The 27,978-nt window shown below is 38.2% G+C and overlaps 1 protein-coding gene across 7 annotated transcripts; it reads left to right on the top strand.

Annotated features, from left to right (window-relative positions):
• Positions 1 to 1,956: 1,956 nt before the first annotated feature.
• On the top strand, positions 1,957 to 27,368 carry PSEN1 (presenilin 1). 7 transcript variants are annotated; one of them, XM_030949245.1, is made up of 12 exons: positions 1,957 to 2,031; positions 4,580 to 4,723; positions 6,354 to 6,478; positions 9,309 to 9,565; positions 10,846 to 10,987; positions 14,585 to 14,652; positions 16,264 to 16,484; positions 18,341 to 18,439; positions 19,715 to 19,798; positions 20,638 to 20,811; positions 22,810 to 22,928; positions 23,233 to 23,388. In XM_030949245.1, the coding sequence occupies exons 3-12, from the start codon at positions 6,395 to 6,397 to the stop codon at positions 23,386 to 23,388; spliced, it is 1,404 nt and encodes a 467-aa protein (XP_030805105.1). In that variant the 5' UTR covers positions 1,957 to 2,031; positions 4,580 to 4,723; positions 6,354 to 6,394. The 7 variants fall into 7 exon arrangements, with proteins under 7 accessions (XP_030805105.1, XP_030805103.1, XP_030805109.1 ...); XM_030949249.1 differs by having other exon boundaries at positions 1,975 to 2,031; positions 6,440 to 6,478; positions 23,233 to 27,368; XM_030949243.1 differs by lacking the exon at positions 6,354 to 6,478 and having other exon boundaries at positions 1,963 to 2,031; positions 23,233 to 27,368.
• Positions 27,369 to 27,978: the final 610 nt, after the last annotated feature.

Here is a 27,978-nt window from a genome sequence, read left to right as displayed (position 1 = left end):
TAGAAAAAGCCTTTTTTGCCAGTATTATCACACTTCACTGTCTGGATGTGCGATTTAATACTCTGTGTTAGGTTAGACACAGATCGAGAGTGTGCTCAGAATGGGATGGATGAGTAAAGTACAAATGTTGCCACAAGGTACTCAGTACATCATGCCATAGTACAACCCATACTGTGAGGGAAAGTTACTCCAGAAGTTCCACACACCATGTAATGAAAAAATACCAGTACTTACACAACAGAACTGGATGTACTTGTTTATCTGGACCTTACAGTGGAATAAGGCTTTAAAACTTGACATAACACATGCTCTTATTCTCCTGAGAATCATTTTGTGTAACTACCTTTCAGTGTTTGGAATATGTCAATTCAAAATCAAAGTATCATTTTTCTTCATTAATATGCACTGAAAAGAAATGGGAAACAAGGAGCAAGTAAGATCCATTACCAAGAAATATATATTTTTATATTATCTTCTAAGTTGGTGAGAGTCTTATTTTGTTCTTAGAGTATTTAACCTGCTCACCTGCTGATTTGGTCTTTTTAATCTTAGCTGTTTCCTTCTCTTTAGGCAGGAACCTGTACTAAAAATAATGATCTAGCTAGATGGTCATGGCTCTAAATGTGGGCAGGGGAAAGGCCCTAAACAGCGAGTTTAGCTTCTTAGTGAATTCCTGTGTCTTACTACTAATGCTTTCCTATTATTGAGAGGGAATTAGACCTTTCATGTTCTTATTAAACAGGATTGCTAGATTGCTGCTTGCAGGAGTAGTATTTTGGAAAGTGGATACGCTGAAAACTGCAATCTGTTGGGTTTTATATTTCAATTGAGTCACGCTTTTTCATATTCTGTACATTATCTGGTGTAGGAACGTTGAGTACAGAATTAAAAATTAGTACACAGTCATGCAGTGTGAGCAGTATAAGGTATTGTTTAATAGACATTTCATCGTAAATCAAACTGATACTAATAATAGAAAATAGTTTGGTACAGCTGTATGCCCATGTTTGGTTGTTGAGTTTTTTGTTTGGCTGTTTCTCCTTTTTAAATTACAAGTAGTTTTATTTATGGTTAGACATCACTTTCAGTCTAAAAATGGCTTCTTCTAAATGCATTTCGTATTTCTGTGAGCTATTGAATGTCAGTTTGCGTTGCAATGCTTACATCAAAACTTTTGGTGCAATAGTTCTGTCCCACTTAATTTTACCATAGATTTTCTTGTAGTGTAGTCAAATACTGAAATACAACATTGTTTTCAACATGCAGAATTGCATGGCCCCTCAGATTTTACATTTTTTATATTGAGTGGTTATAATGTATCATAGCATTTGCTATATGTTACTAACCCAGTTGATTATGCGCTTGAAAAGGAATTGTGGATGATACTTCAAATATGGATAGCAAGGTAAGTTTCAAATTTAGAATTGACTTTTTTGTTTTTTTGACTAACCAGTCACAGGTGTACTTGGAGGCTTCTTGAAAAAATACTATGTTGACTTTTAATACTGTTTTTATTTCGAAATATAAATGTCCCCTTAAGTTATTTACTTAACGCCTTTTTTGTGGGACCATTTTAAAACAGGGTTACTGGCATATGTATGACTTGTATTTAAAAGAGCCGAGAAGTGTATTTTCTTATAAAACCTCTCTTTATCTGGCACCAGGTTAAAAAGGTCAAGCTGCATTTCCTTTGAACGATTCCTCGCGGCTGGCTCTGCGAGTGTTCACTCTGCTGTCCAGCCAGCCTCTCCCAATCGCTGCCTTTCCTCAGTTCCCACCCGCGTGTCTTGGTTCCCGGCCCTTGCTGACGGAAAGGTCTCACTCCGCGTGTTCTTTGCGAGGTGCTGCCCCGTGCGCTATGCGCGCCGGGCTTGCCGGGGCCGGTGCGGCGGGGGGCCCGGCCTGGGGCGGTTCCTCAGCGCCTGTAGGAAGTGAGGTGGCGGCAGGGCGGGGCGCGGGCCGGAAGCGAGCGGGCCGGGCTGCGGGCGGCGAGGAGCCGGTGGCGGAGCGCGGGGCCGGGCTGCCGTGCAGGTCCGTCCGTCGGTGGGGTCCGGCGCAGCCCCGGCGGGGCGGGCGAGGGCGCGGTGCTCGGCGGGCCGGGCGGCGCTGGGGGGCCGGGCGTGCTGCGCCACCGGGGACGGGCCGGGCCCGGTGTTTCGGCGAGCCCTGCGGCACACACCCACGGGCCGGGACGGGTCCCTGCTGCTCTCCTGCTGCCCAGAGCGCCGGGCCTGGGCCGCTGCTGACACCGAGCGGGGTCGGGCCGGGGCCTGACCCGCACCCTCAGCGCCGCGGAGGCCTCCCCGGGGCTGGGACCGCTGTGCCTCGGCTGCGGCGGGGCTGCTCCGGCCCGAGGCAGGGCTGAGGACGGGGTGGCGGGGGTTCCCCCAGAGCGGTGGCAGCTGCTTCTTGTTGCTCACTTGAAGGAGAAAGCACGGGTTAACCGCGCCGCGTTTGTCTGATCGATACTTGCTTTGCTTTCTCTTCTACGAGCAGCTTACTTGGCGTGTCACCTCTGCTTATTAGGCTAAATGTAAGCGCATGGCGGCGACAGTTTTAACTCCTGTTGTTCTGACCTAGGAGAGCGAAAGGAAGCAAGGAAGAACTTTTTTAGACAGGCTATTTTAACATTAACAGCTTCATTAGGAAAAAAGTGTCTTGGTGAGTCCCTTTTCAGGTAAAACAAGCAAAGTTTTAGTTTATGTCTGTATATACACAGTTCATTTATAAATTTCATTCATTCATAGTTACATTTCAAATAAAAAGTTTATTTATTAGAAATATAAAATAAAGTTGTTTGGGAAGATGTCCTGAATCCATTTTCAAAAGAAACTGTTTTAACAAACCATAAATTTTGAGGTCTGGCATTCAAACTTTGGTGCAACTCTTCCATCAGTTACTCCTCCCTGTCTTCTGATTCTCTCAGCTTATCAGTAGCTGAGGGTTTTTTGTTTGGTGGAGTTGTACTGGCTTTCTTTACCAGTCTATAAGTAGGATTTTGTGGTTGCTGTTTCATTTTGGTTTTCTCTCCAGTAATTTAATTAGAATAGAATAATAGAATAGTAATTTAATTAGAATTAGAATTTTAACATGCTGCTGTGTGAAAAATCTCATTCTGATAGTCCACATCTGGTTGAAAATTTTTCCATTTTGTCCACGATTTTTTCCATTGTGGTTGGCCTGTCAGTGAGAATTACTACCAGTAGCAGTCTTAAAACAACATTATTTTTATTCTGTAGCCCAACCAAAGAATTAGAGTAAAATTTTAAAAATAGGAGTAGTGTAATTAATACTTACTTTCATCTGATCTTACATTTAAGTTACATTTTAAATTAGATGTGCCTTATTTTTAATGGCAAATGTGGAAGGGAACTATTCTAGTGAATACTACGTTTACTTTCTTTTTCCCAACAGTTTGCATGGTCCCGGTAGACTTGTTAAATTGGTGTGGCTTCCTATTGGCTCTTCACTAAGTTAGCTGCCAAAATTAGTAAGCACTGTGCCCTGGTCTTGTTAGGTACATATTTATTTGTAAATAGAGAAACAGCTTCTGTTCTGTTTATGAAAATAGGCTTAGCTCTCTCTTTAGGTACAATGCTGTCTTGCAGCACTTGTGTCTTGCTTCTACCAAAAGTGAGAGGCTTTCCTTTATGATGTCTTCTGTTGTAAGAATTTTTCAAGATGTCTCAATACATTAGCTGATTATACTAAAGCAGCAGAAAAATGTTCTTGTTTTCTTTTCCTGGATTTGTTTTCTTCCATTTTAGTGAATAAAATTACTGTAAAGAGTTCTGGTGAGTGCTGGGATTCACACAAGGGAGGAGCCACTTGGGATGGACTGGCACTCCGCCCTTGAGGTCTATTCATTATTTATTTTTTATGTGACCAAGCCTGTGATTTATCTAGGCTGGCTCATTTTCTCTTAAAATCATTGGGCTTTTTCTTGAAATTTATTTAGGTTAGTAAAACTTCATCTGACTCATCTGACTTTCTCAAGGAAGAGCATATAAAGCTGTTACATACATGTGGCATGTAGATGTAGCTGGTACATAAAGGGAACTGAATGCATGTTAGTTCTTGAGGCTCAGCTGAAATACTGTCTTGTGTAGCATCAGGTCACTTTTGTAGCATCACAGTGTTAAGGATATGTCTAGATTTTAGATAGTCAAGTGTAACTCAGTCATCCTTGAAAATTACTGTTAAATTTATCAGCAATCCAAAACAAAACAACTTGGAGCAATTGTGCTCTCCTGAGATAAAACATGGAAGTTGTACTCTGAGCAAGTATGCAATGCTTCTCATTTATTGCACAAGAAGGAACGAGGAACTGTTTAAATTATTAGTTTGTTGCTGACAGATTTCTGTAGCTGATGAACCAATTTGATAACACTTAGAGGCCCTTATTTTTGTGCTGGAAAATCCCTTTTATGACCTTAGTAGATGTGATAGTTTGGTATCGTGGTTAAATACAGAATGGTTGTCTTTGTTATATCTGAACTCCAGAAACTGGAGTAGGAAGGGGAGGGAAAACCTGTTCATGTTAAGAACAAAGGTTTTTTACACATCTCTTTCTTTTCAGCATCTCAAGAAGAAAGGTCCGTTTTGTGTGGAAATAAGCGATTCCCAGAGGACTGTCCCAATGACAGAGCTGTCTGCGCATTTACCCCAGTTTCAGCATGGGCAGCTGACAGAAAACTTCCCTGATACCCACCTCAGCAACACCGTATGTAACAAACAATTTTAGTACCTGCTAGCAGTTAAATGGGGATGAATAAATAGTTTGTTGGGGTTCATTTTATCTTTCTGAGCTGTTGTGGTGATAAGCTGTGCCAAAAGAAATATGCTGCAAAATATCTGATGTTCTAAACTCATTTTTATGTACAAATAAGACCTCCCCCAGTTTAAAGTGGTGTTGAAGTGACCAAGCCATCAAGAGGGGAAAAAAAAAAAGGGTCAGACACTTGGGTATCAAACACTGACATTTACAGTATTTAGTGAGCTCTCATCATCTCCCTGGCTGTGGTCTGCTTGGTTCACAGGTTTCTCAGTCACAGAGTTAATTTTAGTCTAGGTAGAGCTTGAAGCCTGGGTTTTGTTACTGCTATTGCTGGAAGACTGTTCCTATGCAGGAAGAACAGCTCTATGTTGTCTTACTTGTGAATAATTTTGAAGGTGCTCTCCTGGTTCTTGAGGTTTTGGGGGAGGAGGAACTCAAAACCTGAAGTTGTATATGATTGCTTTGAAAGACCTAAGCACATACTTGTTGCTAAAACTATACCATTGTACCATATGTATTTTGGAAAAACCAGGTTTAGATGGTCTACTTGGGTGTGGTGCTCAGGCTCTTGGACTTGTCACACTGTTCTTTGTTCCTGCTATAGCTCTTGAATATCAGGTTTCCTTGTGGCACAGAAATGCTTTTGTGAGGCTGGGCCACTTGTAATTTTGTCTATAGCAATAATTCGAGAATGTTCTGATTCCTGCTTCAAGTCTTCTGTACAATCAGCAGTTTAAATAGAATTTTGAAAAATCCTCAGATGAGCATCATGCTTATCAATAAAAATATAAAACATTTGAAAAATTAGAAAAGTGGGAACTTTCCTAATGCATCCCTTCTCCTTTTACTTCAGAGGAAATGAAAAAGGTTTCTTTTCCTCTTGGACAGGTGAGAGATTAATTGTTATTGAAAACTTCTGCCAGATTAAAAAGGCAGACCTCAATAGTAAGCTGTGGGCTCACCATCCTTACAGATAACTTGGTGGTGCTCCTTACCAGCAAAGGGTTCTATGTTCTTCTCACTAACAGACTCCACTGATGAATAACTGCTACTTGTGCCTTTCCTTTCCGTGTTTAAGTAACTGTAGTTTTGATACTAAGTTATAATGATGTTTTTCCCCTTTACACATCTACTTTGTTTTTGTACACACCTACAAAAGTCCTCTCCTGCTTAAGTGTACTAGCTTCTGTGACTAACAAGTCAGCGTGTGAAATCCCTAAGTGCTATAATTTGCCATCTCTTCTTCTAGTCACACACTAAGAGTTCAACCCAGTGTTCAATATCTGCCACCGCATAATGACCTTTTAACATCAGTGGTCTGTGTGAGACCTGATGAAGTCCATGCCCACTGTCAGGCATGGTGGTCTGCTCCTGATGGATAAATCTGGATTTAATAGCTAAAAACTTCTTATCAAATATGCTGTGTTTTTATCTCTTGGTTCAGGGGCATTGGTCTGGGTTTGCTATTAACTATTTTCCTGATAGGGAAAGAAACCACTATCATTGCTTTTGATATTGTTTATTCGCCTGAAAGCGCGTAGTTCGTAACTTACATTTGCTTACGGTGTTACAACAGGTGTTACTGACTTTTTAGCTTCAGAGTTTTCACTTTTAACTATGTCTGAGGAAAGTGAAGAGTCTGTTCCTTTGCTTCCACTTCAGCAAGAGTCCATGGCCTCTGCTCTGTTTAATACTGATCAGGTAGGATATAAGTGCACTTTGTTCTTTTAAGCAGTGGGGCACACGCATGTCACATTTAGCTACACTTTAGTAGCCTGCAAGGACAGCTTATTTTCTAGCTTTAAGTGCAAATGAGAGAATAACTTGTGTAACTCTTGATGCTGATCTGGTTTTCATGCCCTGTGTTTTAGTATGTAAAGGCCTTTTTTGATTGCATCTTTGTTCCTAACTAGTGAAGGGAGTAAAATGATACATATTGGTCTAATTTCTTCCATTTTTCTATTTGTTTGATATAACAGGTTTTTGTAGTGGTGTGCTTAGTTGATCAGGCTTTTCCTTTGGGTGTTTTTGTCTGCTCTGTGAAGCTATAGATTTTTAACTTATTTCAATATATTTCTGTTCCAGAGATGGGGTAAGTGCTCCCTCATGCAAGACTGTTATTACAGCAGAGAAAAAGCTACACATTCGGCAAGTGTGCAGAAACCAAAGTACTCGGTCTGCTCACCTTGTGCAGAGTTCCAAGGCTCTGTTCATCTCCAGTGTATTGTTACTTATGATCATCTTAGGCAATTTAGATGGTTAAGTTTATTATTGTCTTGCTGTAGACTGAGAGAAGTGGAGTATTTTACTATCAAAGTGAAAAATGTTACATTTCTGCTATAATCTGTACAGAAATAGGTTTAGTTGTAGCCAGCATTTCAGATTAATTAAACATGACCTCTTTATTTGCATTCTCCCTTATTCCCATTTCTATCTGATTTTCAGTAACTGTATGTGAGGCCTTTATGCAAAATGCCAAGTGATTTATAATAAATTTTTCATTTAGTAAGAAATAATTTTGATCCCAGCATCTTTTTCAGTGCATATTTCAAATTAATGATACTAAATTCAAACTAAAGTTAAAACTGTGACTCTAAAAACCTGGTTGTGTCCTAGTTTTAATTGTTTAATTCAAACAATTTTACTTTGGGGTTTTTTTCCCTCTTACATTCCATTTCCTTATTGAAAAGTGAAACAGATTTTCTTAGAGGACAGATCTTGAAACCCTGCTGAGCTTGATCCTGAGGATACCACAAAAAAAGGAAGGAATAGGCAGAGCATTTGGTGCATATTATTACTTTGTACTGCTTTGTAAAAGCAAATTTTTCATGAGTTGGGGAAGTTGTAAAGCTTCAACCAGGATTTTAGCAGTGTCAGTATTTACAGTTCAAAGTCCAGGGACTTGTGCTCCTTAATCACTTAAGTGCTTTTAAAAACCCCACTAGGAGTTTCTGAGTAGTGTGTACTTACCGTCTTCTCTTTTCTGAGGGTGGGGCTGGGAAAATTCTTTAGAGAGAATCTCTAAAATTATTATTGATTTATCAAAAAACTGCAGTGAATTAATGAGATACAAGTCAGTAGTTATGTTTGGAAATGCTACTGAGGTCTGGTAATTAGACTTCAACATTGCACATTTAAGGAAAAAACTACCTGAGTAGGAATACTTAAGGAAAAAATCATTAGGTTATTTTCAGTGTCCTATGTCCAGATCAATGTTAAGAAAACTGAATGATACATTAAAGGTATTGCAAAAGGTATCGTCCTTCAGTTTATTGTACATTTTAATCTAATGCTGTCTTAGTGCACTTAGTCAAACAGAACTGTTCTGCAGGAAGTAATTTAGAAGCAGTGAGATTAATTTTGTAAGGAATCAAAAATATTTTTATCTCCTATATTAAACCTCTTGAATGTGAACAGTACAGCACTGATTTTGGACACGGTAATGCACTAAAAAAATGAATGGTCTATATCAACTGTCACATTGTAGTGCTTGTTTAGAGTGTCTGGTAATGGTTTTATTTCTTTGTAGTCCAGAAAAGGTAAAGCATAGATCACTCTCCTGTTGTGCTCTCTGTATGTGCACACAACGTATAAAAGGTGAATGCCCCCTGCTCATGCTGCTTCTTGAAGAGAGTGCAAAAGATTTGTGTTACCAGGAGCTTGGAGTGCAGGCCTGATCACTTGCTAATAGGTGATGTTCCCAGTTTGTGCTTTTGCTTCCATTGGAAGTTCACCACTGTCTTGGTGTTTGAATTATATGGTTGATGTTTCATGTGTTACACCCTTCATGTTTCAGTAGTAGGAAGGACAGGAAACTCTTTCATACTTGTGATAAGAGTGATGGAATTTCTTCAGTATCAGTGAAAGGATGTCGCAGTAGTTTCCTTGGGAAAGAAGAAAATCTGCATGCTTAACTTTCCATGCTGAAACTTTGGGATCAAACAGCAGTCTAAAGACTGAGAATAACCTGAGTTTGATCATCATTTCTGTGTTATTTTTACTAAAAACATGAGAACACCATACCTCATGAAAATCCATTTTAATATATATTTTACTTGAGTATACTCTAGTGGAAGTAACCCAGTAAAGGAAGAAGGCATTTTATTGGGATTTTCATGGAGAGGGAATCCTAAATGTTTGGCATTATTTTTAAGAGTCAATACAGCTTATTCTTCTCAAGTTACAGGCAATCTACTGTCATGCATCCTTTTGCCAACTGTAGTTTGAACCGAGGGAAAGAGATGCCTTTATTAATCTTTTGAAATTCTGTTTAAAGGAAAGGCTCTTAGATGCCACCAGCCTACTTTTGACTGTTGATGTTTTTAATGTAAATGTTTCTAACATGACCCTGTGCTCCCATTCTTTTAATAACTCTGATGCAGTTAATTACTACTGTTTAAATCCCTGCTGTAGCAAGTGTTCTTGGCAGTAAATATTATCTTACATGTTTCCTCCTCAGGGTCATCTTTAGCTTAACGTACAAGCTCATGATAGTAGAGAGTTGCTGATGACACTGGTTTTTGTGTTGCAGAATGACAACAGTGAAAGACGTCGCCATGATAATAGTGAGCGCAGAAGAAATGACAATGCCGAGTCTGAGACCAATGGGCAGCCACAAAACAACATTCAGCGGGTGGTGGAGCAAGATGAAGAAGAAGATGAAGAGCTAACACTGAAATATGGGGCAAAACATGTGATTATGCTGTTTGTGCCTGTCACGCTTTGCATGGTGGTTGTTGTTGCAACTATCAAGTCTGTCAGCTTTTATACACGCAAGGATGGACAGCTGTATGTATCAGTATTTTCCCCTGTCTTTTTAGTGGACTTAGATAATTTTCTTCAAACTTCCATTTCTTTTGGAGTCTGATTCAAGCAGTGAACTTCCTCTTGCCACCGTTTTCCCTTCTCCAAAGATAGTTTTGTTTTATTCCTGCCAGAAACCAGGCTCTTCTCTTTGTGGTACTGTTGACTTTTGTTATTTGTCTGGTGACCAGTGGGGATAATATCTTGGTTGTTACTGCTTGAATCAAATCCTCGTCCTCATTTTAATACTTTATCATGCTGTGTGGTATTTGTAAAATAAACACCATCTTGAGCCAAAGCCATTTCCCTTGTACTATGCTAGAATGCAAGAGTTTTGGAAAAAGAACAAAACAAGTATTGTAAATGAAGTAACCTATGTGCCATGTTCTGGTTTGCCCATGGTGTTTGATGAAGAAATTCAAATGCAAGGGGAATATAACTTCAAGAGGTTCACTTCTGGTGAAGTTATAGAAACTTTCCTGGCAGATGTTTCCGTAGAAGTTTTTGGGATTTTGGTAAAATATTAATGTTGCAAAAAAAAACCCCAATTCCAGTGAAAGCTAATTTGAGAGAAAGGGGGCCAGAGGAAGAATACTGAGCCTGTCAGAAACTGCAGGAAGTCATAGAATCACAGAATGTTAAAGAGTTAGGATAGACCTTAAAGATCAGTTCCACTGTGAAAATATTTAGACAAAATTATTCAGAGTGTGTTTGGCTTTGAAATATTTGTATAATATAAGCATGTCGTAATTTTTTTACGACTAAAAAAAAAATTTGTTTTCTCTCTGTCTCTCCTTCCCACCCCACAATGAAATAGTTGCCCCAGGAGATTGCATTTCTTTACAAAAGAGTGAGTTGAGCCCATACATTGTGTTGTTGAAATCACAGCGGGAGCCTTTCATGGTGGATCCATAGGTGAAATTCCAACTGCGGTGGTCAGCACACAAGTGATGTCGTGGGAGAGTGGCAAGAGACACACAGCATGGGAGTAGCCTTATCGAACCGTGGGCTGCTGTGGGCTTTATCTGCTTTACAAAGCAGAAAGCAGTAGTAATCTAAGAATGTAAGAAAGGCAGGTCTTCTAAGGAATTCAAGTTTGCCTAATATGATACTATGCCACCTTTCATGTTTTGCCATAGTAGAAAACAGGTGTGCTTTTACAGCTCTGAATTGAAAAATTACTGCAGTTTCGTTTGCTGTTGGCCTCACATACCCAAAACATTGATGCATTCAGTGTCATTTCAGTTGACTTTTTGTTTTTGTAGCATCTACACTCCTTTCACAGAAGAGACAGAGACAGTAGGACAGAGAGCCCTGAATTCTATTCTTAACGCAGCCATCATGATCAGCGTTATCATCGTCATGACCATCCTCCTGGTTGTGCTTTACAAATACAGGTGCTACAAGGTAAGTAGCTGTGCTAGTTTTATTTATTAGTACAGATTAATTAGAGAATAGAACAAAATGAAGGCTTATGAAGGATGAATGAGTGAAAGTAGCAGAACTGGTGATTTAATTCACCATTTCAATTTTGTGGCTTCTGTTCATTTGGCACAAAGCAAGGCAAAGGCCCAGTGCTATCACTGCCATCTGTTCTGTCAGTTAGAAATACATTGTTTCTATTCATTTGAAATTTTCATGCACTGAAATCTTGCTGTGGTCAAGAAATACAAAGGACAGACTTGCCCTATTTTGTGGGCCCCCTCTCCCTCTGTGTCCCCCATACAGACGTCTCCCATCAGTGTGTGTGGCTGCACACACCAGGCAGTATTTGTGTGGCAAACACAGAGACTCTAAGGCTCTTTGTGAAAGGCTTCAATCTTGTAATGACATCATCTAGGCAAGCCCAGGCTTAGCATAATTAATTGCAGTGCCACCTGCATGGGAGGAGTTGTCCATGAAAATTCCTGGTTTGTTTTGGTCTTAATGATCCATTTGACAAGGCTTAGCCTAATAAAGCTTCTCAGTATGCAGCCAGGACCTTGAATCAGTTGTAAAACACATAGTGGGATTCAAAGGTTTGCTTGATTTAATTTTGTTTTCGAGAGGAAACAGTGGTTTTGATCTTCATGTCTGTGAGTGAAACCCCTTTACAAATTATCTGTGGAGTGGCAGGGGAAATTATTTTTGCCTGATTCTGTATACATTGTCGAATACTGTTTTTTGACGTATGGACCTTCACTTTTATCATAGTGTGGTGTTGCATCTGAACTGACAAAGTGTTCTTGCAATTCTCTTCATTCTAATGAAGTCAACTACTGTGCTTTACGTAGGTTCCTTAGTACCCACTTGGTTCTCCTCAGGTGCTGAAGGCAACAACTAGTTTTTACTAAGCTTTTCACATTTCTGGTTTCCTTCTTAACCTTTTAAAGCACAGCATATTTTCCTTACAAAAATAATTGTTCTACTAAAAATTAGAATTATTACATACGATAAATTTGCTGTGGTTATATTTTATGCTAATTACACTAAATAATTAACTTATTTTTAAATTTCCTGTCAGAGTATTTCTATGCTGCTGTATCAGAATGCTGTGAAATGCAGTTACCTGCAATAAAGTTCTATTTTACATGCAGTTCTATATGTAGATTGTAGTCCAGATTATGAAGAATGGAATTTATAATGGAAGAACCTTAGGTCTTCATCTGGTAGTGATAATTTGCTTATCCTGACAAGATTTTTTCTGAAAACTCTTTTGAAGAAAGGAAATACTACTTCAGCTTCACTGTGGTTAGTTTCCTGTGGTTGTCTTGTACATGATATGTTAAGCATGATCCTGATTCTACCTCCTCAGTCTAACTGGAAGCAACATCTTTGAAGGGGATTGTATTTGATTAGCTTTTTTTTTAATTTATTATTCTCTGCATTCTTCATTGTTTCACTCTGTCTAACCAAAGTCTGACTGCTGTAGCTCTTTTTAATTCTCTGCATCCTGCAGCTCATCCTTAATTTTTATTCAAGTTGTAGCAGGTAAAGCCAAATTTATACCAGCAATCAATTAGCATCAAAGTTGTTGTTAAATAAAGAATGAAAATTCTTTAATGAGAAGGCAAAAAACCTGTTGTGGTACCCTGCTAGGAAAACAGCGAGCAAAACTTACAAGAAGTACTCTGGAAAAGTCACTTGTAAGAAAAGAGACCCATGATCTGAAAAATGCTATAGTAAATGAGATACATACTGAGAATAAAGAAAATATCTGTGTGTAAAATGCCAACTTAGATCAGCTCTTGAATCTACCTCCTCTAGTTCTGTTGACAGTAGTTATGCAAGGTGAGTGTAGAAGTTTGCTGGACTATGGCCTTGGTGTGTGACACTGTCAGCATTCACTTTTTTTAGGATGAAACACTACTGTTCACTTTATTTTCTCACATGATAGAAGTTTAAGAACTTATATTACAAATACGAAAACTTCAGGGAGAAATCATGAGAGAGCTTTCTTTGCTGTTTTCTTAAAGTAGTTTCAACTAATTTTACAGAGGAATAAAATGACTCTTGTTAGGTCCCTACTTAGTAGCTTTACAAGTTGTGGAAAAATTTGGTTCTGCTTGAATCAATATATACTGATACTCACCTTTGAAAGGTTCTTTCTCCCACTTGCTGTGAGTGGTGAGAGTTTGAAATACTGAGACAGATACTTTGGCAGTTTTCCTGCAGCATCTTTACAGGCACTGTGCTTATTGCATGTGGGAATTTCTTAAGTCTTTTTGAGAACATACTAGCAAAAGCCAGTCTGTTAGATTAGGAGGTTAGATGACAGGTTTTGTTAGGTTGAAAGTTAAATCTGAACCTCTTTTGAGAAGCAGTGTAAGGGAGGAGAGTGAATGTTTCAGAAATGGCCAGAAATTTTAAAAATGCATATGAAAAATGTATCATTAGACTCGATGTACTAAATTTCTAGCTGTAAGGGCTGGATTCTTGATTTGTCAGAAAGTCCTGGTTGCATCACATAAGTGTGATTCCTTTAGTTTTTGTGCATATGCACTTTACTTTTAAGCTAATTTTTGCTAAATATTTTAACATCAGATCTGTTCTACTGCACATCTTTAAGAAGAGGACAAAGAGATAACACATTTTTTTAACAGCTTCTGAATGCTTTTAATCTGGTGTACATATATAGCAAATTTAGCCAGGTAATTTTCCACTGATTGTATCTATTGTAAGCAGGATTCCTTATGTAGCTTTGATTTCTAGATTATTGCTTCTGATGGGCTGTCTACTTGTAATACTGGGTCAGGTTTTATAAAAGAGATTCTGTGCTGGGACTTGGACAAGTATATCTTCATTCTCAGTTAAGAGATATTAAGACATTACTGGAGTTAAAGGGGTCTTCAGTCGTGGTTTTCTCACTTTGCACAATAAATACCAGAAGAGTGCACTTCTGTTAGTGCAAAGTTTAAGTGCCTGTCATCTCCAGGTTTAAATCTATGAGTGGCCTTGCTGAGTACATCAGTGAACTGTTCTTTATTGAATTGTTGGACATGTAAGTCTGCTCTCCTATCAAAATTAGGGATTGTGTTTGTAGATGACTGATAGAGAATATCGAAATTCTTATATAGTCATTCATCAGTGACATTTCAGCAGATAAGTACTGAAGGTTTTTCTGGGTTCCTGCATTTAATTCTATAACTGCATTCTGAAAATGATTTGAAATCAGAGCAGCACAAAAGTGAATCATGTTTTCCATCTGTGTTCATGCTGGATGATTCTGCTATGTTATAATGCCACTGGTATCAGAATGGCCTAAAAATACGCAAACAGTAGTTTTCAGTAGAGCTGAAGAACATCTACTGAAAGTTCACAAAGCACTTAAAATTCATAAGTGTAAAGTGAAATACGCCAATGTGCATAGACTAAACATGAATGTAGCGCCAACCAAAGAGGGAGATATCTTAAATAATTTTCTTGCTTTAAACAAAAGGAAAAATAACCTTAAAAGTCTTTTAATATATGCTAGATTTAAAATAGCAAGTCTAAAAACATCTGTATTGATATCTTCTTCTCCAGGTGATCCATGGTTGGCTTATCATTTCTTCTCTTTTGCTGCTTTTCTTTTTCTCATTCATCTATCTGGGGTAAGTGAACTAAACCATTAATATGCTATTTTTCAGGTATCACTTTATGTATGTATTTATTTTAGAACTAGGCCTTGAATCTTAAGAGGAATGATAGTGTGTAAGCTATTGCAATAAATTTTTTAGTTTTGTATAGTCTGATAGAGTACACATAGAAGAAAGAGTGATTCATAGGTTTATAATGCATCTGATTAGGTACAGATGGTGTGTGTGTTCCTAGCATGCATCACCAGAATAAGCACATCTTGCTTATCAGAATAAGCATATCCTGGGAGAGCTTGTTCTGCTGACATGTCTTCTGATAACCTAATTTTTCATTGACATATGACTCAAGGGCAGTTGTTTACGTCATGGCTTTGTTAGCTCTATATCCAAAGGCTGTCTGCATGGAAGTGGTGGAGTCAGCTGAAAAGAATCTACTGTCTCACCAAAATATACTCAGTGTTTTTCTTCTCAAATTTCGAAGCATGCTCTCGTCCAGGCATCAAGAAAATTTGGCCAAAATACTCAGTATTGTCTGAAATGAGCAGCCTCCTCAGGGTTTGTAACTAGAGTTAAGTCGTGAAATTATTATACTCTGTATATTTTTATGCCACTTGATGGCAAACACTTCTCTTTGAAGAAGCTTATTTAATTTGGTCTCTGAAAGGAGAATGTGGTCTTCCCTTCAGTCACTGATTTTTGCTAAAAGTGATCTGTGATGCCTTTTGTGGTCAGTAGTTTCTCTAACCCTAGCAATGGCTTTTGAAATACAAGGCAGTTCCTTCATCTGTCCCTGCTGCCTTACAGCAGTGCTGGCTCCCTTTTCCCAGAGGTTCAGAGAGTGAGGGACTGTTGTGTAGACCAATAATGCATGAGGGCAGTAAGGGACATCCTGTTAACACTGTACATCTCAAAGGTCAGCTGACAGCTGCAGACAGCAAGTTTGCTGGGGGAAAGTATTATGCAAATTATAGGGTTCTTAGTGGCTTGATGAGTTGGTAACAGCAGATTCTGCAAAAAGCCTTCACAGCCATTTCTTCCCTGAGTCAGCAGAAATCACCTGTCACTTGGTGATGGCATTGTCTATTTTGGTTTTATTTATTGAAGTTCTTAATTAGTTTATAGTATTTGGTGTGACAGGGACATGGTTCATCCAAAAATAAAGCTTTTTACTTCAGTGTTTATGGGGAATAATAGAATAAACATGTATCTTTAAAGTTATCAAAGCATTCTACAGGCAGCATGTTAGTAGAGAGAGATCTTTGCCTGCCTTTAAAGATCCATTATAATCTCACAAGTTCTGATTATTCTGATTTTTAAAAGTTATGAGCATAATCAAATCACTGATTTTGCAGTAATATCCTTTCCTGTCAGCTTCTGCTTTTATTGAGAAGGAAATAGAACCTTAATGAAATTTTAAAAAGAGCAAAAGAGTTGGTGTGAAGCAAATACTGGCAAAATTTATCCTATTGTGAAGAATAGTTAAGTATTAATTGGAGAAAGAATTTTACATTTTTGCCACTATATTGAATATGAAATTTTTTTAAAAGGTATTCTGAAGTTTGCATGTGTAATTTGTTTCCATTGTTTCAAGCAAATGCCATCTGTGTTATTTTCCTTTCTTTTTAGAGAGGTTTTTAAGACATATAACGTTGCCATGGACTACATTACAGTGGCACTGATGATCTGGAACTTTGGTGTTGTGGGAATGATTTGTATCCATTGGAAGGGTCCTCTTCGGCTCCAGCAGGCATATCTCATTATGATCAGTGCTCTCATGGCCTTGGTGTTCATTAAGTACCTTCCTGAATGGACTGCATGGCTTATCCTGGCTGTCATTTCAGTGTATGGTAAGTTTGGGAGCCAGGCGCAGTAATAGATCCTGTGGTGGGAATTTCTTTTATTCCCTGACTTTTCCACTTATCTGACTAGACCTTAAAAAAAAGCATGTGTTTGTGCACGTGTGTGTGTGTATCATCCAAAGTAGCAGATAAGGTGATTACAGACTTCATAAATAAGATCATGGTGCTAAACTGAGATCGGTTCTCTGCAGCTGAGGGCTCTGTATTACAGTATGATCCCATCTTCTTTCATGTTTCCTGGACTCTCTAGATTCTTTGGGGAGGAGAGCTGAAGTAATTCAAGAGAGAAGGAAATGAGAGAGACCCATTTTGATCTTTTTTGTGAAGGTGGAGAACTTTCAGCTTCTCATTTTCCCCAAGAATCTTTGGAATCCCTTGTACATTCAGAATTTAGGAGCTTGTTGTTTCTGTACAGTCCCATGCAAATATAGATTTGCCCAACCTATGAATTGCTCAAATTTGTGACCATGGAAGCAACAATCTGATCCATACCTTATAATATAGGGAGAAAGAAGGAAGGAAGGATTAAGAGCAGTTTGCATTGCTCGAAGTCATTTTATATTTAGAAGGATATGGTTGTGAGATCTGCTTCATTGGCTTTTTTAAAAATTATTATTATTCGTTGTACTTGTTGCATACTGCTCTTTTTCAGAATGATGGCTGAGACCTAGCTGTAGTTTTTCCATAAAGCTTTAGGGGGCACTGAGCACTTGGTAGGATCACTGTATCCTAAATACTGATTTAATTTCCAGGCAAGACTAAAATTCAGTTACTTAGATATAATTAAAACATTACAGTTAAGTGAAGATGTGCTCTTAATTTGAGTTTTTTGGATGCATGTAAGTGTGCTGAATGTGTGCTCTCATAGTCACTGATCATGATAAAGACTGAGACTCTGTCCAGATGTAAGTGCAGGGGTTGATAAGGTTTGATTAGCTCTGATTCATCAGTGTACTCCTTAAGTGTCCTCTTCCTTCAGGGAGAGGAAAATTGTCCCTTGTGTGTATGCTCATGGATCACAAAGCACATTAAGAAAAACTTCCCATCCTCCCGCCCCATTTCCACCCATCCTGCAACTGGAACAAATCCGAGTGCTTCAAGCATTCAGCCTTTATTCAGTGATAGCAAAACAAAATTACTCGAGATCGAGTTCCAAGACCATGATGTGGTTGAGTACAGGGGATGTAAGTTTTCAAAACCTGCAACCCCAGGAGTGGGGTTTTTTTCTTTACTGGAGTGGGACCAGCAGTGAAGCCAGAGCAGTTGGCTCAGGTGCAGAAGGCCTGCTCTGAGCAGCACAAAGCTCCTGGCTAGTCAGCCATTCCTTTCAGTGTCAGATTGAGTTTCAAATTAATTTAAAGACGTATGGTGAGTGGACAAGTGCAAAAGGCAGTAGCAATGTTAGCTCTCTATCCCAATATGCCTGTTTCACAAGAAGTAGGCTTCACCTGTTGTCTTAAAATTTCTTTTAGCATTAAACTTAGATTGCAAAAATCTTTCCTAATGGAAGGCAAGCTTGGGTATTTCTAAGATGGTAGTTGCAAAGTAGCTTTCTTGAATTATTCACAGGTCAGCATATAGACACAGGTACATTTGCAGTTGCATAATATCTTAAGTGTGGAATATAATGTTTTAAAATTTGTATGCATATTACAGTAATATGTAAAACAGGTTGCATAACTGAGAATATTAAAAAGCATTGCTGTAGGATACCGAATTGTGGCCAATGGCTGTCTTCAAAATCCTTAGGGTGAATTTTGTTACTTTAAGTCTCTCCAAGTGTTATAGAAAAGAAACGTAACTATGTCTGCAGGGATGTCAGATCCGTTTGCTTTTCCTTTCAGATTTGATTGCTGTCCTGTGTCCTAAAGGTCCTCTTCGTATGTTAGTTGAAACAGCTCAAGAGAGAAATGAAACTCTCTTTCCAGCACTTATTTACTCCTGTAAGTACATTTTGTTATTCTTTAAGCTTGCAATCACCCACTCATCTGAAGCAATCTTCTCATTTTTCTGGGTTTAATAAGATGCTTTTCAGCTGAATTCTGGATCTGTTTACTTGGGCCTCAGTTTTCATTTCACTGTTGACTGAAAAATGTGAAACATCATCTGACTGAGACATCTCAAGATAAAAACCAGCATGTTTTGTTCCAAAACACAAACAGGAAGAATGGTAACAGACCTTGTTTTGGATAAAGTTCTGTGTCCTTAGGCTGTGAATTAAGCCTGGTCAAAGGGAACAGTTGTTTCCAGAAAATATTTACCGGCTTTCAGTCCTTAAATAACCTGTGTCTTAGTATAAGAAATGTGAGAAATTACTAGAGAGGTTTGTTTGTGTAACTGTTTTCTCAATGGCTTGTCCTTTTTGGTAAATTGTTTCTCCCTGCAGTTGTGAAAAATAACATATTGAATTAAAGTTGCTGTTGTGATCTGTGTGTCAATTAGTGCATAATTCCATTGTTTCTGAAGTTCCATGTTGCTGCTTGTAGTCACGTGGATAACAGTGAAAGAGGCTAATCAGAAGTCATTATGCAGTTGGTGCTCCAGACAGGCCTGTATTTGGAAGCAGGAAGTGTGCTGCAGACTGGCCACTTCAGGGAAAGCTTACAGTGGAGAAAGGGGAGCACTTTCTTTATCTGTCACACTTGCACAGCATCAGTAAAATGTGGCATAGCTGCCTGTTACTCTGTTTTGTGAGAGGAGCAGTTAACACTGAGAGCTTGAATTAAAAAACACCTTTTATATGTAACAACATTTGGTTATCTCCAGATTGGAGGATTGTTTGTGATGGCGAAGGCAGAGAACAATTAACTTTGATGTAGATACTGCCTCTGAATTGACATAAGTCTGTAACAGTGTTTAGGGACCTTTTTACTTGCAGATAAAAGAACTGATTAAGGAAAAAAAGTAAAGAAATTGTTGATTTGCAGAGGGAGCTTATATGTAGAAGTAATTTGTCTGGCAACAGCTGTTGCCTTTTTTTTCAGAATCTAGTAGAAATAAAATTTTATTCGCCAGTTTTTGTAAATGTGTTGTTGCTAGTACTGGCTGTGTTCCAGATATTATTGTGCTTTAATGAGAGTAAAATTGCCTGTTGGAAAAGATAGTTGTATCCAAAAAAACCATGAAAAATGAGAAATAATGGATTGATGCTATCTCAGAATTTCATACATCTGAAGATAAAATTAGCTATGCTGTTGTGATTTGCATTTCTTTGATAGCAACAATGATATGGCTTGTGAACATGGCTGAGGAAGATCCAGAAGCCCAACGGAAGTCCAAAAACTCTGCTTTTGATAAACAAGGTGAGCTTTGCTTTGACAAACCTTTGTCACTTCATTGGAATACATGTTTATGGATACTTGTCTTTCAGTTTTTTGAGTCCTCGGTTCTGTAGAAGAGTGAAAGCATGGAGGCCTAATTAAGAATGATGAATCTGTCAAGACTTGAGATATTGTTTACTTATTGTGCAGTGAATGTTCTTGCATTCATTTTTCTGGGATCTGGGATATTGGTGTTGAAATGACTCAATATAAAACCATCAACTGAGCTCAACTGCTTGTCAAACTGGGATGATACAGTATAGTACCAACTCGTTTATATTTGTGATAGACAGAAATACGCCTAGCCCTTTTGGCTATGCAGATAGTGTTTAAAACGTGGAGTTTGTTTATTTATATGTGTTACAAAAGCAGAGTGCAGTTTCTGAATATAACATGCTTGAAGGCATCCGTGTATATGTAACCTTCAGTAAAGTTTTCTGTTTTACTGGAAAATTAAGCTGCCAGTGTCAAGTAAAGAAGCTAATTAAATATTAGATGGTAGTTTATTCCTTAAATTGTGATCTTTGTTAGGTCACTATAGAACTTCCACTTTCATGTGGATGTACTCCTGAATACTATGCCTTGAGTGCAGCATGTAGCTGCTGTGACTGCAGAGTATATATTGACTCTGGAATGTTTAAGTAAATATTAAAATCCTAAGAGAGGAAGTCTTGTGATTGTGTGTGCTAGTGTTAGATGTTGCTAAGTATTATGGAATACTTCATTCTATCTTTTTCTTCTGTGATCTTATATGTGGAGAGACTTTCATATTTTAGAAGGCACATTTTTGGAGGAGTCTTAAATGCCTTTCTTCCTTTTAGCTCCAGCAAGCCGGGCCCAGAATGAAGATGCTGAAGCAGATGATGGTGGCTTTAGTCAGGAGTGGCAGCAACAGAGGGACAACAGAATAGGACCCATTGAATCAACACCTGAGTCACGTGCTGCGGTTCAGGCTCTACCCAGTAACTCTCAAACAAGTGAAGACCCTGAAGAACGTGAGTGTGGACTACTGTGTCTGAAAAGCTTACTAAATCTGAAGCTAGTCAGTCAGGCATCCTGAGTGCACACATGCAGGATTCTGGGAGCTATTAGCAAGCTGAAATGTTGCACTTGCTCCTGATGAATACTGATGTACCTCATAGGAATAATGGTGTTGTTTTTTGATAGTATTTCATTTTGTTGCAGGAGTGAGTAATATTGACCAAATTGCTCTTTGGTTTGATACACAGACTCAAAACTTCTGTTGCACAAGCTGTTTTCAGACCATTACATGGTCAGTTGCATTAGCCTTTGTCTTTTTCATGCAGTGTTCTGCTGTGTATCACCTCTTTTGGATTTTAGGCCTGCAAATGGAGTCATTAACAGGTTTTTTATGCCTCAAGATTAAACTGCTGTGATCCACTTGGTAGGAAGCAATGTTTAAAACCTGATTGGAGACTGAAATGAATGCAGAATGCAATGGGCTTGCTTAGTTTTGTCCAGCATCTTGCTAAGGTGAAATATCTTTGGGAAGTGTATGATATCAGTACTCAGATACCTGTTTTAACAGACTCATGATTTCCACTTGGAGTTCAAGCTGCTATTAGGTATGCAAAGCTCTAAATAAATTAGAGTGTGCCTGTCATGTAATACTGCCATATTTTAGCAGGTGCAGCTGCTTCCTCTTATGATCAGGTGCTCCTCTGTTTAAAAATACAGAGACTTCTACTTTAAGAACAGTTTTAAAATTTACTTACTAAAAAAGTCCAAATTCAGCATACTGCAAATCCTTTTTAATTTCCAGAGCTTAAAGAAATAACATTGTGATGCAAAAAGTCTAGCAAGCGGCTCTTTCAATTAATTTTTAAACTAAAACTCTCGTCTGCTCAGGCTAATAATTTTCTCCTTCCTGTATTCCTGCAGTGAGTGGTAATGATCCAGTCAGACTTGTCAGCCAGCATTAGTTTACTACAAGTCTGGAGCATCCAAGGCCTGTTTCAGCAGTGTAAGGGTGTTTTAGTGCTTAAGAGCTTTTCATGAATGCACTGTTCTAGGCATTTTATTGGAGGCCTGTTGAAAGAGAGTAGGGTTACCTTCTTTTTTTTTAATGCATTTTCTCCTTTTTTCCTTTCCCCTCTCCCCCACCTTCATAATTATTCAAACATCCACCCATGTTTTGATGTTCCTAGTTCCTGTTGGAACTCCAGAGTGACTGTTGGGCTGGACTGTAGTGAGGTGGGAAAGTAATCAGTAGGCCAAATTAAAGCAGCTGGTCACCTGATGCTGGCCCTTGTTAATTAACATCTTGGACTAAAAACTCAGAATGTGAGCTGGCATTCAGGAAATCTAACAGTGCTTGCAGAAATAATTGAGTATTGTGCTTCCAGAGTTGTTGCTAAAGTGGTAATTACTATATAAAAGAATAAGAGAGAATGAATTTTCCTAAATTTCACATCTTGGACTAAGTGTCTTGAGTTTTTGCCTCTGTGATATGCTCTGTACTTACACACAAGTGCTTTTAAGAACTACGTGCGTAAGAATTCCCTAGGAAAATTGGGAAGGCAGTGGAATATTTCACAGTTTATAGGTTTCTAACTGGCAGATAATATATCTTGTGCAAGGGATTTATTTTTCCCCCTCCCTCAGCCAGTTCAAAGGAATTGTTCTTTAATATTCTGTTGAATATGACAAGACAACCAAAAGTGGACACCCCTCCACAAATAAAATTACAGATATCTGAGTTTCTATATACTGCATTTATATGTCCAGGAAAATAGGAGAATAGGGAAATTCTAATTAAAGGGTGAATTAATTGAGTAATGTAGTGTTTCTTAGCCATCTTGTTTCACAGGAGTTTATCACTTGATTCAGGAATGATACTAATTCTGAAAATAAAATGTTATTTTTAGCAAGTCTTGTTAATAGTTACTGTAAATATGTATTATTCTTCGATAGTTACTGACATGTAATATTAGTAGACTGATACTTAATGCTGCCATATGTTCACTTTGCAGGAGGAGTAAAGCTCGGTTTGGGAGACTTCATTTTCTACAGTGTCCTCGTTGGCAAAGCCTCTGCAACAGCAAGTGGGGACTGGAATACAACTTTAGCATGTTTTGTAGCCATATTAATTGTGAGTATAATGTAAAATTATAATAGGGATAGTTTCTTATGTTCATGAAGGACAAAGTTGTAACTGCTGCATTTTGTCTTTGATCTTTTTTATTGGGTGGCCAGACTGAAAACTGGTGAGGACTTTAGCTGTGATTTTCATTGGTTGTACATCTGTCACTAAAGGCTTTAATTTAGGAAGACATAAAACATAACCTGTAGCATTAATATTTATACATATATGTATTTTATATAATTTTTTGCTTGTCAGCGTTCCCTAATTTCTTCCTATGTCTTTTGTGTTTTGTTTTTTTTCTTCCCCTCAGGGTTTGTGCCTTACACTTCTGCTTCTTGCCATCTTTAAGAAGGCCTTGCCAGCTCTTCCAATCTCCATAACCTTTGGGCTAGTTTTTTACTTTGCAACAGATAACTTGGTGCAACCGTTCATGGACCAGCTAGCATTCCATCAATTTTATATCTAGCAGACATGACTCTGAAATGGGTATTTGTAGCAAATCTGGGAGGAGGAGAAATGGTTCCCCTCAGTGCCCAAGTGAGACTGAAGTATTCCAAGGCGGAATCATTACAGCTTCCTCCAATGGTGGTTTTTGGTTTGGTTTTTTTCCTGAGACAACTGCTGCACTGGGCACCATATGATTTTTCCTGTGTGAAAGTGGCTTCTTCCTGACGGCCAGTCTAAGCCAGGTGCTGTTATGTCAGAGGTCATCTGATATACGTATCTCTGGTAAGGACCACCTGTGTGAAAATTGCTAATGCTTCCACCAGCAATGTGATCTCTTACCACAGGCTGATTGTTTTCACAGCACTGAGGGTGCTCAGGACTTCTTGATGTTAACAGAGGAAGCTGACAAATCCCATGGAGCTTGTCCCTGTAACTGCTTGAAGAGAGAGAGCCCAATCTGGACTTCTTCAGCAGTGATATTCTGACAGTGGAGCCCTGACTGTGCAACAGGAAAGGACTTTGTAGCAATTTGATAAAGGGAGAAAGTATTGTCACTCTAAGAGTGCTCCATGACTTCATAGCCTCTGTGCCTGAGTGTATTTGGTTTAGTAAATCTAAAACTTTTTTTCTTTTCCCACAATGGAACTAGAGCCTCTTCTCAGTTTTAATACTTTGCATTCTCAAGCATGGAGTGCACCTTCTGTACACCTGCTCCTGTTTATTTAGCTGTTTAGACTTGGACTGAATTATTTGACAGAGGATCATAAGGCCCTAATTTGGATCCTCCATTCTAAAAGGTTAATAAACTATATTACAAAGCAGTTTGGGGACTTAAGTCTTTGTGCTTTTGCAAATCATTTTGCTAGAACACCATTTCAAGCCCCATATTTGAAAATAGTCACTAACAGCACGGACTGCATCACTGGTGGATGTTCCTTCTTGTTGACATTCTTATGAAATAAGTAGGTGTTTGCAGCAATCCCAGACTGAGTTTAGCTTGCTGGATCTAGAGATCAGAGTGCTATTAGGAGCTCTTCTATTGCATCACTGAAATCCTTGGTCATCAAAAATGTGGTTTAGAGTTCTGTTGGCCTGGTCAATATAAATATTGGTCACTAAGCTAACACCTCAGGCTGGCAAGGATATTTTTTGTGCAATCTTTATTGATGAGGATGCTTAAGTTAGGTGAGAGATTGCTTAATGTCACTAAGGAGCAAAATTTATGACCCTCTTCACTTTAATTACCACTCTTGTGAGGAACTGGTGATTGACAAAATGAAAAGCAATTCCATATCAGTGAAAAGAAGATAGGAGATTTTGAGCTTCTTATAAGAAGAGTCTGTTCAAACCTTAAAACTGCTAAACTGATTTCTTCCTCCTCATTTGAAAGAACTCATTTATGAATAATTGCTTGGAAATTAGATGGGTGAGATGAAGTTGGTTTTGCCATAAATTCTTACTGTGTACAAGTAATGTTTTTTCTTCGGAGCCATAGGGAGTAGATGGACATTCTATTTTACTTGCATCTTGATACTGGAGTGCTTGCCTAGTGGAGCAACTGTCAAAATCCTAACACTAGCTCATTTTACCTTTTTTTCCTGGGGTTTTGTTTTAGTGTCTATGATTCATAGGACTGAAACATAAGAGATGCTCACCAACCATTGCTCAAGTAAAGAAAGAAAGACTGTGATGTATAAATCTGCTTTAAAACCAAGAAAGGCTTTCTTTGGTTGTCCTTGGTGTAATATATGTCTTTTCCAGTATGACTTGTTAACTGTAGTGTTAGCATTTACATTTTCATAAAATACATTGTCTTGTCTCATCTAAAGTACTTTCATTCATCTCATTTGTGTGCTGATTCATTGTGGATAGCATTAATAAACCAACTATATCAAAATTGCTTACAGTGACTTCAAGTCAAACTTGTTTGTGTTTTCTAGTTTAAATTACTGTTCCATATTTTCTTGCAATGAAGTCTGACTTAAAACTGTTTGGTTGGTGAGGGGCTTAGAGATTTCTATTGTCATTTTTTGATTGTTTTTTGTGTTTGGGGGGTTTTTTAACAAGACATTGAGTTGTTTTTATACCATTGTAACTTGTTCTTTTCCTGAGCATTATATCTAAAAAATTAAAATCCCTCATGTGTCTTATTGGGCATCCCAGTTATAGTTCCATTGTATAGAACAGGTTTGCTAGGAGTTGGCATTGCTGGCATTTTTGTATCTGAGCTGGCTCTCAGTTAAGGGTTGTTACTTAAATGCAGAAGTCATCTCTCTTATTTCTTTTTTGGGTTTGACATGCACCAGGGGAGCATCAGCTCCATTAAGAGTTACTTTAGAATATGTAGAAATGTACAAAAGCCTTTTCACATACTTGAATGGATGTTAGATGTGCAACCCAAGGAGGAGCTGAGAACTTTCCAACACTAGACTGCCAGTCTTCCACTTCCCAACGCTGCTTCTGTTATTCTGAAGTGTTAATTTCTGAGCTAGTGTAGAGTTATATTGGTGGAGAGTATAAAACTTTTATTCACAGAAGCTGTTCAAGTTTGTGTTTGAATCTCAAAATAAGTTTCGAAGGGAAATTGCTTTTATAAGCAGCTGTATGTTAAAGTGCATTGTTTATTACCAGGTCTTAGGTACACCTTCAGAAACCAGATGAAATTTTCTAGATTTGCCTTCAGGCCAAATCATGGTAGCTTATGTTTCAGATGAGATCTTGCAGCTAAGGATTATCTCAGAATGTAGGTCCAAATATGGTTCAGTTGCCAATAGGTTTTGTTTGCATTTGGGTTGTTACTACACAAGAGTGACGGTTGTGTCACTTTTCTTTGTCTTGAAACACCGATCTAATTTGAGGATTCACCTCAGTTAGATTGTTGTAACTGAAAGATTTCTCATAAGTAGTCTACATTTTTTGAGAGAGTGTCCATTATTATTAAATTAGTATGTTAATGACAGCACATAGCTCTGAAAGAACTATGCTGTAATCTGAGTAGATTGATCCCTTCTGTGCTCAGGCAGATGGACTTGTAGCTGTTGTGTGGCTGTTCCAGTGTTCATACTTTGAAACTGGCTATCACAGTAGCTTTCTCTCCCCATTCAACTTATATCAATAGATCTCCTTCTTTGGCTAAGATTCAATTCAATATATAAATGAGAAGGCATAATAGTTTTCTTAAATTTCAGGCACTTCATTTGTCTCTTTTTTTTTTCCCCTTTTATGGAGGGATTTAATCCAGGGCCAGAAAGAGACCCCTGGAAGCTGGTTTTACAGCAAAAGGCTTAGGGTACTGTTGCACCTGTGTATGGCTATTATGGTCACACTCAAATTCAAGTGTCATCTGTGTAAGGTGCATCCTGAAGGTGTAAGAATTTGATACTGCAACGTATTCACAATAGTTCTGGATGGGTAGATGATGACTTCTTTGAGCCAAAAAAATCAAGGGCTGTGCTCCACTACAAATGGCTGATCTCCTCAATGTACAAAGCAGACACAGGCTACTTCAGGCCTGGGAGGCTGGTGCTTCTCGGATATACACATATATATCTGTACCTATAGACATACAGATTCCTGGACTCTGGACCTGTAGATGACAACTCTTCTGCCATTAGTGCAGTCAAGGATTAAAATGCAGAAGGAAATTTTGGGTTGATGGTACTGTTCAACAAAACTTATCAAAATGCTTTATTTCAAAAATTACTTCTGACAATGCTGTTGAAACAAGTTTGGTAGACTGTGGAACATGTCTGCACTGTGATTGCAACTCAGTGGTAACTTGGTCATTGGAAATGTTGAAACAAACTAGAATGGAATTCTTTTACACTCAAAGCATTTGCTGTTTTCTTTTTTACAGACACTGGTTTGTACATAACCTGAATTAAATGTGAATGTTTTTTAAACATCTTTCTGGTTCTTGATAAGATATGGTTTTGATAGATTATTGCAAATTTTCCTGTATTTGTCTAATTATTAAAATAAAAGTTGCATGGATCCTGATTCATCTTGCCTTTACTACATTATTTTAAAGCTGTCACTTAAAGCTCTTGGAGGCATAAGCACATAAGTAGTTATTTTTATTCAGCATTTAATGAGTAAGATTCCTTTCTTAAGGCATTTTAAGTAGCTGCTGTATTTCCTACCAATAAAGCTTCAACTGATTTTTGTGTAATTACTTTCTTCTAAAAGCTACTTTTTGTGTTCCTTTAAAGAGTCAGTCAAAGCCTGATGCAAATGCACCCATAAGGTATAATTAAGGCATGAAAAATGAGATTATACTGAAACACCAGCTGGCAGAATGAAGATTACCAGAAAAATACATAGGATGTTCATAAAGAAAACACTTCATGAACAGTGTTATGTATTTTGTATTGTTATTTTGAAATTGATTTCTTATCAATATGATTGAAACAGAGCTTTGGGGTTTTTTCATTGTTTTGGAAAAGTATTCACTGCGAAGTTCAAATTTGTTTGAGTTGACTAACCTCTGGTGAAGAGGGTTGGGGGTTTTTGGGGGGGTGTAACCTTTGTCTCTGCATGAAAGACCTAAAGAGAGGTCCATCCTGGTAAGTAGAAAGTAAAGTACAAGTGGTAGGAGGCCCATGTGGAT

This window comes from Camarhynchus parvulus, chromosome 5 (genome assembly GCF_901933205.1).
Source record: "Camarhynchus parvulus chromosome 5, STF_HiC, whole genome shotgun sequence".
In the NCBI taxonomy this organism is placed as follows: domain Eukaryota; kingdom Metazoa; phylum Chordata; class Aves; order Passeriformes; family Thraupidae; genus Camarhynchus; species Camarhynchus parvulus.
The sequence above is the reverse complement of the archived record's forward strand: the minus strand, read 5'-3'. Positions and strand labels throughout refer to the sequence as shown.

What these genes read in the sequence shown, in the direction of transcription:
- PSEN1 (XM_030949249.1), top strand. Translation starts at nt 4,640, where the DNA reads ATGACAGAGCTGTCTGCGCATTTACCCCAGTTTCAGCATGGGCAGCTG. An exon ending in CTCTGTTTAATACTGATCAG is followed by an intron (nt 6,479 to 9,308) that starts GTAGGATATAAG and finishes TTTGTGTTGCAG; the next exon opens with AATGACAACAGTGAAAGACG. An exon ending in ACAAATACAGGTGCTACAAG is followed by an intron (nt 10,988 to 14,584) that starts GTAAGTAGCTGT and finishes CTTCTTCTCCAG; the next exon opens with GTGATCCATGGTTGGCTTAT.